This window comes from Schistocerca americana, chromosome 3 (assembly GCF_021461395.2).
Source record: "Schistocerca americana isolate TAMUIC-IGC-003095 chromosome 3, iqSchAmer2.1, whole genome shotgun sequence".
In the NCBI taxonomy this organism is placed as follows: Eukaryota; Metazoa; Arthropoda; class Insecta; order Orthoptera; family Acrididae; genus Schistocerca; species Schistocerca americana.
In genome coordinates, this window is record NC_060121.1 from 636,993,045 (window position 1) to 637,004,689 (window position 11,645).

The window sequence follows — 11,645 nt, forward strand, 5'->3', positions numbered from 1 at the left end:
ATTGAATGTATGCATGCGGAGTGGAAGCTGTCATCAAGGCTAAGGGTGGGCCAGTTGAATTCCAGCATTACTGATGCAGGGCACCACGAACTAGTCATTTTCAGCCAGGTGTCTGGCTACTTTTGATCACTCAGTATTTGTTTCTGTAGGGTACAATTAAGGTGGTATGGGTGTTCCTGAGCTCTTCAGACGGAGTTGGGCGGGAGGGGGGGGGGGGGGGGGCAAGCATACACAACACTTAACTCCATGCCTCTACTTTGAGTTGTTAACATTTTTCCAGAATTATGTAAGTACAGTATTTCATAGAAATCCTATGCTTACACTAGATGGCAAAGTAAAAAAAGTTTAATACCACCTATTAAGTTGTTCACTGAGCAGGTGGCAAACTGTATATAATTTAACAGGTTTTATTCCCTTGTCAATCTACTGAGTCACATTTTTAATGTTAAATACAACAATAAAACTGCAGCGAATTTTCATAATAAGTTTACAGATTTAAAACAACTCAGCATAAATTCTTATGTTGTTTTATTGCTGTATTATTTAAAACACCATCAACACAATGTGTTTAAATTTAGCATTTTATCCTACCTAAAATCAGCAGCCAATAAGAATGCGAGATGTCAGGAAGCAACCACTGATGTCGCTACTGGAGTTCAAGCTTTTGATTTGCTGTTTGAAATATTTAGGGGACAGTTACAGTCATTTTGGGTAGATAAACCTAGGGTTCCCTAGTGCAAGCAACGGTCTTCAAAAGCCACCACCAATTCCATCAACCTTACCACTACTCTAGTCTACATACAGTAACTAACGAAGAAGATCTCAGCATCAAAAGAGCTTACGACAGTGAACAATCTTAAATAGGAGAATGAAAACAATGTGTGAAAAGGAAATTTGCTGCATCATTTTCAAACTATCCCAGCATTCGTCTAAATACGAATTAGTGAAGCCAAGTCAACTGTAACTAGGGTCAGACAGATTTGAGCTATAATGTGATACTGGACCAGCCCCCCCTCTCAGAATCTTAGGCTGTGATGACAGACTGGTCTGTAGTATACACCAATGTTTACATACATGCCATATTTAATGTTATTTTTGTCACAGAAGCTAAAACTGCAAGGTACACTCAGAAAATGATATCAGATAATGGACAAGACTCCAGCAAGTCCTTTGCTGCATTTTATGTACATATGTTACTATGATAAATATGAGGGACACTTACTGTGAACCATTAAAATCTAAGGAATAACAGTTCCATCAGTTTTGTTAAAAATGAAAGGGCAAAATAAATAAATAAAATAAAAAAATACAAGTCCACATCTAGCAATAGACCTCCACTCCCTGAAGTAAACATCGAAAACCCATACACGAGTTCAACAAAAACCCAGGTTGCAGTTCAGCAAATTTTAACTGGATGTTGTCAGTTCAGTTATAGAACGTTTTAGGAGGGCTCCTTGCAGATCTTTACTCCTGATCTATTTGAAACAAAATTATCAAGCTCTAGACTAAAGCCACAGTAGGGAAAAATTCAAGAAATGCAATTCTAAACAACCAACAACAGTAACACCAATACCTTTTGCAGAGGAATCTTTGCAACTGAACCACGACTGCCGAATTATAAAATCATTACACACTAGTGACTACATACTGACAAGATATATGCAATTAAAATCTCTATTTACTACAGAAGCGATTGATCTGGGGTGCAAGTGTATTTTGATTTTGTCTCCCTCCCCCCCCCCCAATTCCTGGACACTTGTGGGACAGAGCAACTTGCACACCTATTCAACCTAAGAAAGAAGGGGAACAGTGCAGTGATACTTCTTTTGTCACAGTGGCGGATTAGCTTTAGGAATATGCAACGATTAGCACACAGTGCAAGTATATATGTCAGTAAGCTCAAAAGCAGTTCTAACAAATGTTAAAGATTAACAGTAGCCCATGTCATCTGAAACCTTACTTACAGCAGATTGAACCATACGGTATTCTGAAGCTTAGCTTGGATTAAAAGCTAATTGTTTAAGAATAAGCAAAGCCAATAAACATGCATACCAATGGTTGTCTGCAGCATGACCCTACATCTAGGTTCTGCAATTGTTCCGTACTCTCCTACAAGAAAATCCTTTGTAACTAAATTTATGAAAAATACCACAGCGCAGGCGCTATCTTTAGCTCTTCCCTGAAATCTTCACATACTAATAACGTAGCCAAAATTGTCTGCGAGAAGTTAACACAAATATAAACATGGGACTCTGAAGAAGACAAAGATCCCAAGACGCAAAACCGCAATGAATATGGCCACTACCAGAAATCCAAAGATAATGCGCTTCATACAAATATACTTCGAGAACATTCTAATGTTACCACGCCGCTTCAAAGTTTACAGTATGGAGAACATTTTTGCGACCTAGCTTCGCAGATTTACTCTAAATCTGATTTTTCATTAAGTTTCATTCCGGAGTTCCTAAACCGAATACTACATAAATAATCCGCATTCACAAGCAGCAATGTTTACCATACTGAATAGGTATTTTGACAGATACCATTCAGAAGTTATTGCTGCTAGAAGAAGGGAAAAAAAAACCCAAAAGTCAAACACAAAGTGTCTTATCTTTGTCAGCTGTCAAGTGTCGATAAACATCTGCACGTTGTAACTAAGTGCTTTGACAGCTTCCCCACAACCATCCCTCCGAAAAAGGGGCAAAAACTTACCTATTAAGTACATTCGCGTGGGGGACGTAGAAGTTCTTCAAAAAGGGCTGAAGCGCGGTTGTATCCCACTGCGGTTTCTTTAGGTTTTCTCCGGGCTGTTTTTTCTTTCCATTTTTTGCAGCAGTTCCTTCTGTCTTACTGGCGAAGTTCTGATTGCTCCAAAACCGATTTTTATTCACGAACTGATCTCTCTCCCCTCGAAACCTACAATAAAAGTAATACTCAAACACTTCAAAGCTATTCAACTTACTTCTGTTACTAACTATCCTCGCAAAATTTGACGTATTACTGGAACATCCGAGAAAAATGGCGGCATAAGCCACTAAGAAGTAGCACGCAACAAACTACCTCAATGCTAAAACAATTTTAAAAACTGCAAATTTTAAGAAATACGTACATAGTTTGGTTGGAATAGCCGTTGCTGCACATTTTACAGCAACGTTGCAGACTGGTTTCCAAGTGTCACTTGCCACCAACCAACTCTGTAACAAAAAAAAAAAATGATTGTACGAATAATCTTTGCTACCCCTTTTCTCACTGCAGTTATAAAATGCAAAAACGTTGACAATTAAGCCCTCTAGACACAACAGACCAATTTCACTCCCTTGAATTCTACACCTCCACTCACCTGACCGGCGAACAAAACGATAATGGCTGACTCTCTCAGCGCAGTACTAACCTTCGTTAAGCCTGCCACTTTTCGACCAATCACACCAGAGCACGCACAACCTCATTGCAACCGGCAGAGGTCTCATTTTTCGGTACAAGCGGGTCGTTTGAGACTTCGTTGGTTTGTCAACGTTATCATTTCGTCTGAAAATTGCATATTGAATCAGAGATATTTATTCAAAATCAGATTTACTGACAATTAATGAGGAATTAAGTGATGCAGGCTCTGGAAACATCAAAGGAAGCTACACTTTTCTTTTGCGGGATGTTTGTAACGATATTCGCAAGTCAAGATTACCAGAAGCGTTAGACTGCCAAAACAAACATTTCGGCACGACAAGCCCTTATTGAGCACTGGATCTTTGGAGAAGAACTGGAATATATTTTTATTTTTCCAAGGCACCACAATTTCTCCTCGTTAGAAAATATTTTTCATACCAACTCGTCATTCTGTGACATTGGCAAGTAGTTAACGCATTAGCAGCCTAGAATTTTCAACCAATAATAACCTCTCAGTATCTGAATGTAAAAAGAAATAACAAATGTAAGATGTGCAGGTACTGCATGAAAAGAAAAAATGTGCCAAATACTGATCAGTAGAACAATATGCATGCTTAGTTGCCCTCAACCAACATTCAGAAACATATTTCATAGTACACCTAATAGTAAACTGTTAATAGTTCTTGAATTAAAAAAGAATTCTGCACTTTTAATAAATCACAGAGAGCAAAGGAAAAGAAAGGTAAATGAGTTTGAAAAGATAAGAATGGTGGGTTACTGGGACAGCAGATTACAAATGGTGGGTTACGGGGATAGTAAGAGTAAATGATGATAGTGAAAATAAAATATCTAAACGAGGAGCAAATACAAATAATGTGAGACAAAAATGAACATATATGAAGAACGTAAATAGGAAACTGGATAAGATAAGTTGTAGAAGTGAACAGAGAAACTTAGTGTTAATTAAGACCATGTAGAGAGTAATGTCTAATTATATATTGAAGAACCAGATTCCCAATTTAGAAACATTGGAGTTGAGAAACATGATTCATATTACACAGGTAATGAAACATGTATGCAGACCCCTGCTTTTGTTCCATAACGCATTTCAGTAACAGAGTGTTGGTTGTTTATGATGCAGACAGTTTACTTGTGCCCATTCATTCTATTAGGATGTTTGGTACCTACTTAATAATATAAAATGCTGAAAAAAAATCCAGGCAACTGATAGACTGAACATTGCTCTCACATCCCAACATACAATATAATATGCCAGTATTATCAGAGATATTGCTGAGTATGTGATACTGGCAGTGTGTATGTGTGAAGCTTAGCAAAGGGTGTATGGGTGAACGAATATTTCGTTAGGGTTTGCGAAATTGACACTTTTTTATGCACATTTTCATATTTAGGACTTAATTCTTATTAAAAAGCTACCCACTGCTTGACACAGAGAGACCCCTGCACCAAATTTAATTGCTAGCACTTATCTCTTGTTTTCTGCTTGAGCACCGCGGATTCAATATCGTCTGACTCTCCATTCTTAGTGCCTGATGGTCTGGCAGTTGCTCTCTCATAAATAAAAAAATAAATCATTAATTGTACACTTGGAAAGAGAGCCCATCTTTAATTCTTAAGAGTTTTGGTCACATAAAATACGTCTTTCAAATTTACTTTTATAGGTTGCAGAGTTACCTCATCACACCTGCCTTATGAATTTTGCGTAGTATAAATTACATTACTTCCATATAATTAGGCCCTGTAATAGCCGTATTCGCAAATGGCTTTACAGCTATTGGCCCTTAACAGTATATTCAAAGGTTAAATGCAGGACACAAAGTTATTATGGTACAAATGGTTAAGATTTTTATTAATGGTGATATATTGTCATTGTGGCACATAAAATAGGCAAATAATGCACTTCATGTAACAGTTGGATAACCAATTAAGTCCATCAGTTTGCCCTATGTATGCCCAAGATGCGTTTGTTATTAGGCAGCTATTACACACAATAAATGTGTACAACAAAGTTAAACATAAAGGCATGAGGAAGGATAAGCAACAAAGATTTGTTTGAAAAGACCTGCTACATATTTCACTGCACAGTTAAATTGTATATATGCAAAATTCTCCAAATGGAGAAGAGTAAATATAATAAAAATTATAACTGTGCACTGAGGTACCAGTAGTAAAGATGTGCCAGAGTTCGTTTCAGTTCTAAAAGGCTACTGGTAATACTTGTAGCATGTTGTACCTGTAAATGAAGAGAGAATCAGTAAGCTTCATTTGAAGTTATTAGTTTGCTGTTCCTTAAATATTGTGCTAGGCATAATGCAGGCCCACTGTGCATGCTGTTCTTGGGCATGGGATGATTACTCACTGTTCACAAGCATCTGAAAATCACCCTTACTACTGCCAAGCAAGCGATAGGGAGCTGCTATGAATGGGTGTGTTTTTGAGGGCTACTGAGAGTCATGTACCAGAGATACCAAGAGTACTCAGTTATTATCCTTTCCTGTTGATACTGTCTCTTCTACAGGAAATAAGAGTGTATCACTACTAGTCCACTTGGTTGTGATGACATGTCAGTGGCAGGTCTGCGCAGCAGAGAAAGGGTCCAGGAAGAACTCAGGATGTTACTCCCATCACCCCAACCAACAAGCTTGAGATGTGGTCTTCCACTGAAATTGAGCGAGTGAGACTAACTTCACCAATTGGAAAATGTACTGTGTTCCATGTCAAGGGGGAGAGGGCGGGGAGTGGGGGACACAAAATGGCAGGGGTCTGTTGATCATTGGCAGCCCAAATGTATGATGAATAATGGCACCCTTTAGGAAAATGACAGCAAGGGTTGAGAACAAACACTACATGCACTCAGTGTGTCTGCTTAGAGACCTCATTCAACGTGTTGTCGAGCCTATTCTGTCAGTCAGCGAGGGCACAGGGGCATTGGGACAAATGATGCCTGTTGTCTGGCCTCCGAGGTCATACTTGTTTCATTCCAGTGAATGGCAGAGAAAGTTGAGAATACCAGTCTTTTTCGCAGAGTTTCAACAAAGTTCACAGTCTGCAGCATTGCCTGCAGAATGAATTGTTGCCTCCTGGTTCTGAGTCGAGAGGAAGGCTTGAACCAGAGACTTCCAAGATTCTGAAACTAGCTAAACTTTGACTTCCTACACTTGTGCCACAGGGTTGAAAACTGTCCAGTCCCCATAAGTGGATAAGGTGTGCCCTATACATGCAAGGCTGCTATCCAGGTAGCTGACTATATGTGGGGTGACACAAGGGTATTTTAGATTAGGTGACTATCCATCCACTCCAGATAACAATATCCTTAGGAGACCTGGAAGTATCCTGGTACTGCTGATTCCTCCAAAAAATAACTCAGGAGTGCACCTCTTGTCACTCAGTATTATCCTGGTCTTGAAAGTATTAATCAACTACTTCAACAAGTTTATGACTACTTAACATCATGCCCTGAAATGAGGTCCACTCTGTCTGACATTTGCCCACCACATCTGTAATAGCTTTTCATCTGCCTTTCAATCTCCACAATATCCTGCCAGATCCTATACTTCTTCTGCACCTATTTCCCTACCCTGTGGCTCCTACCCCTGTGAGCTTACCTTCCATAAGATGTCCCCACGCACTCTTCTACCACCACCTACACCAGCCTTTTAACTGACAAAACATATACTATTAAATAGAGAGACACCTATGAAATAATACATGACATGTGTCAGCTGTTCTGTAAACACTATTCAGCCTTTTATGTCAGCAAGACTGCTGTCAAGTTTTGAGTTAGGATAAAAGGGCATATAGGCAGAGGATGTACACGTAAGAGCCAAAGAAATTGGTACAATTGCCTAATATTGTGTAGGGCCCCCACGAGCATGCAGAAGTGTCGCAACATGATGTGGCATGGACTCGACTAATGTCTGAAGTAGTGCTGGAGGGAATTGTCACCATGAATCCTGCAGGGCTGTCCATTAATAGATAAGAAAACGAGGATGTGAAGATCTCTTCTGAACAGAGTACTGCAAGGCATCCCAAGTATGCTCAATAATGTTCATGTCTGGGGAGTTTGGTGGCCCAGCAGAAGTGTTTAAAATCAGAAGAGTGGAGCCACTCTATAGCAATTCTGGACAGGTGGGGTGTCGCATTGTCCTGCTGGAATTGACCAAGTCTGTCAGAATACACAATGGATGCACAATGAATGGATGCATGTGATCAGATTGGATGCTTACATATGTGTCACCTGTCGAGTCATATCTAGACATATCAGAGGTCCCATATCACTCCAACCGCACACACCCCACACCATTACAGAGCCTCCACCAGCTTGACATGCGGGATCCATGGAGTCATGAGCTTGTCTCCTTACCTGTACACATCTATCCACTCAATACATTTTCAAATGAGACTCATCTGACCAGGCAGCATGTTTCCAGTCATCAACAGTCCAACGTCAGAACTGATGGGCCCAGGTGAGGCTGGGCAGTCATCAAGGGTACATGAGTGGGCCTTCAGCTCTGAAAGCCCATGCTGATGATGTTTGATTGCATGGTTCACATGTTAACATTATTGATGGCCCAGCATTGAAATATGTAGCAATTTGCAGAAGGGTTGCAATTCTGTCATGTTGAAAGATTCTCTTAAGTCATCACTGGTCCCATTTTGCAGGATCTTTTTCCAACCACAGCGATGTTGGAGATGATGTTTTACTGGATTCCTGATATTCACTTGTGAAATGGTTGTATGGGAATATCCCCACCTCATCGCTACCTCAGAGATGCTGTGTCCCATTGCTTATGTGCCGACTATAACACCACGTTCAAACTCTCTTAAATCTTAATAACCTGCCGTTGTAGCATCAGTAATTGGTCTAACAACTGCTCCAGACACTTGTTGTCTTATATAGGTGTTGCCAACTGCAGTGTGATATTCTGCATATTTACATATCTCTGTATTTGAATACACATGCCTGCATCAGTCTTTTTGGTGCTTCAGTGCACATTGGCAACACACTATATACTGTTGCGGAGCATGCTCAGCAACATGACAGTTGTGACCTCATACTAATGGCAAATAATGGTCATTACTTCACAAATAAATACATTACACAGTTCTCATAACATCACAATAATTAGCACTAAAATTGACTACAGTATGAAAGATGGGGACTTTCACTTATGGACTTATCATCTTAATGTCCAAAATATGTACATTACCTCTAGGAAAAACTCGTGATGTGCAGTAGCATAGATTTACTAATCATTAGATTATTGGAAAGAATAAAGTCGCCATCACATAACTTAATTACTACACACATCAGAATTAAGGGGATGGAAGTCATATCAAATCATTGCCCTACTTCTCCACTCAACTCCGAGTACTACTCTCATCAAGCAGAAAATTAAATTCTCACACGATGTTACCAAATAGTTGACCTGTCAGAATATTCACATCACTTTAGCACCACAGTTATCAGTTAATCAGCAAAATTACTTTTCTTCATTCCAGTATTACCACTTTAAGCTCATAATTCTTTAGAGCACAAATAGAAGTTTTCAGATAACCTATAGATCCAATAATGTAGCACTACATGACTATTTGACATTTGTTTTTATACAGTTATCTTTTTCATTACTCAATCTTGTTTGTCAGCTCCATTATTTTACTTACAATTTTTTACCTCGTTAGCTAGTGGAGTGTGTTCTCAAAAAATGACCCTACTGCAGAGACAGGGGCCCTAACCATTAAGACCCTAACATTATTCATTATTTCATTATAGCTTCACTATCTAATAAATAAACACCTGCTCTGCTTATCCAATACAAAATTGATTCTCCTGAAAAATACTCCACAGTAACAAATCCTTGTGCTAAGGCAAACTCAACTCTCATTACTGATCAGACAAAATTATCACTTAGAAAAATTATTATTTCACTGTATTCCATCAAATTGCTTGAGATTCTAGCCTGAAAGGCGATATACATAAAAATGTTGCCTATTCTTTCCACACACATTACTCTGGGCATCTATGTTTAACCTTTTATTTCCTTAATGTTAGAAGAGGCTGTACCATGACAAGCTTCTATAGGTAGATAGTTATCTCCGTATACTGATTCCACTGAACACAAACACTTCTATTATACCATAATTAATATTAAGACCTAATATTCAAGATGATTTTTACTGCATATTGCCTCTGCTGCTGCACAAATTATACTAATTTCACCCATGAGATGATTACTTCAGATGTTAATTATTGTTTCAAATAATGTGCACCTTCTCCTCCACATATGCTGACACCTTTTATTTTCTGTTTACTTTTCCTCTTTGTTTGACAGAAATTCTGGTAACCTTGACACCAATTTACTTTCTTCATGTTTCATAAAACCAGGATAAACACAGTATCTCATAGATTCTTATCGAATACCACTGCTGTTTTTTTCCTTTATATTGCCTTTTCTTCCATCCTCTTATGATTCCATTACTTATCACTAACACAACACAATATGTAGATAGATAACACTGGCGAAACCTTTTTAAAATATTCCTATACTAAATAATTCTTCTGTACAAAATCACATGAAACTCGAAGATAGAATGTTTCTGATTCACTTATAAACTACAGATAGGATAGGAGAAGAGTCTGACTGCTTCAAGAAACACAAAAAATGAGACAGACTGCTGGGGTAAGCATTATTGCACCCATAATTGAATCCAACACAGAATGTTGAGCCCCCTACGTGTTTATTTTAAATGGTTTAATCCAGAATTACCATCTCCCCTCCATATCTGTTCCTTGAATTTCTCATACCATTTCTGTCCCATTCTGGCTATCTTCCACCCAACCATTCCCTGAATTTCTACTACAATTAGTTATGTTTGTCCTATTACCTGAGACTCTCTCCCTGATTGATTATTATCATCAAAATTCCTCCCACAATCTTCCACTGTGGGCTTCACTGTCTCCACTTTAACAACACAATTCAAAAAATCATTAACATTACCCCTAGGGGCAGGTACAAGCAATTCTATAACTTTCTGAGGCAACTTAGTTTCTAAACCCATATTTATTTATTCATTACCTAGCTTTTTGTCCACGTATTTCAATTTGTTTATCCAAAACTGACCGAAAACTTTTACAGTGCCCTTCCTAGAGTAAAATCTCTCCCCTCCCCAAAATTCATTCAAAATTATCTGCCGCTTCTCATCCAAAAATGCTTTCTTAAAGCTATGCCACAAAGTACACCTATCAGCTAACTGAGCTCCCATCCATAAGCATCCCCTTTCAAAAAGCCTCTCACAAATGACGTTTTCTCTTTGTCATTCCATGTTTCAGGAAAATCATTAAATTCCCTAATGAAATCCAGTGGAGACACTTCACTATATGGTTCAAAATTATTAAATTTCATACTACTAATGAATGAAGGATTGTTTGGGATGCTACATACTCTATGCTTTACATTTCGTACCTTTTCTACCTTTTTCTCCATTTCAGTCAATATTGAATCTACATTCTTTTTTACTTTTACCAGTTTTTCCTTTACCACTACTGCACAGTTGGGTTCTACCTTTGTTTCTAAATCATTTTTAATTTGACCGACTGCGTTTTCAAGTTTAATCCTACTTTAAGCACAAAGTTTCCTGGCAGCTTTGACTTCATCTTTACACTTTCGCGGAAGCCTCCACACTTCTATAGTTATCACAAAGTTTCTTTCTCTCTTCTACACATTTACTACTCATTAATGTTAATTATGTTGTGACTCGCCGATCTTTCAAAGTGCCGCCGCGCAGTTACGCATGTCCTCTACATGCGGCGCTGTCTGCCAGCCGTGCAGCAGCAGTGCCACCTAAGCGGCCAACCAGCCAGTGACCGCTAGACTCGGACTCAGTTATGATTTGACTGTTAAAGTGTACACACGTCTTACTCTGTTTACTTGATCTGTGACTTTCATGTATTGCGTCTTCCTTGAAATATATTTGTTCAACTTGAAGTTATAACAACTGGCGACGAGGTAGTGATTTTTCTTTTCCATCATTGACCCACATGTTTCCATGGCTACTTTAGAGCAACTATTGCAAGGTCTCATAGAACAGCAATCGCTTCTCATAAATGCGATTTGTTATTTCGACGCAGCATCAAATCTCTCGTCGTTGTCTCTACCTCCTTTTCCTCCTCACGACGAGACGGAGGAAGACTGGTCTGATTACGAAAAACATCTTCGACAGCACTTCTTGGCATTTCATGTCAC

The 11,645-nt window shown here is 38.8% G+C and overlaps 1 protein-coding gene across 2 annotated transcripts in view; it reads right to left on the bottom strand.

Annotated features, from left to right (window-relative positions):
- Positions 1-3,399, bottom strand: part of LOC124607199 (DEAD-box ATP-dependent RNA helicase 20-like) — a 44,891-nt gene extending 41,492 nt beyond the window's left edge. Inside the window, exons 1-3 of one of the 2 annotated variants that reach the window (XM_047139422.1) lie at positions 3,341-3,399; positions 3,110-3,194; positions 2,713-2,916 (exon numbers count right to left, since the gene is read on the bottom strand). In XM_047139422.1, the coding sequence (XP_046995378.1) occupies positions 2,713-2,916; positions 3,110-3,141 (236 nt within the window). In that variant the 5' untranslated portion in view covers positions 3,142-3,194; positions 3,341-3,399. The remainder of the gene's footprint in view (positions 1-2,712; positions 2,917-3,109; positions 3,195-3,340) is intronic. The other variant, XM_047139424.1, reaches the window with a different exon arrangement.
- Positions 3,400-11,645: the final 8,246 nt, after the last annotated feature.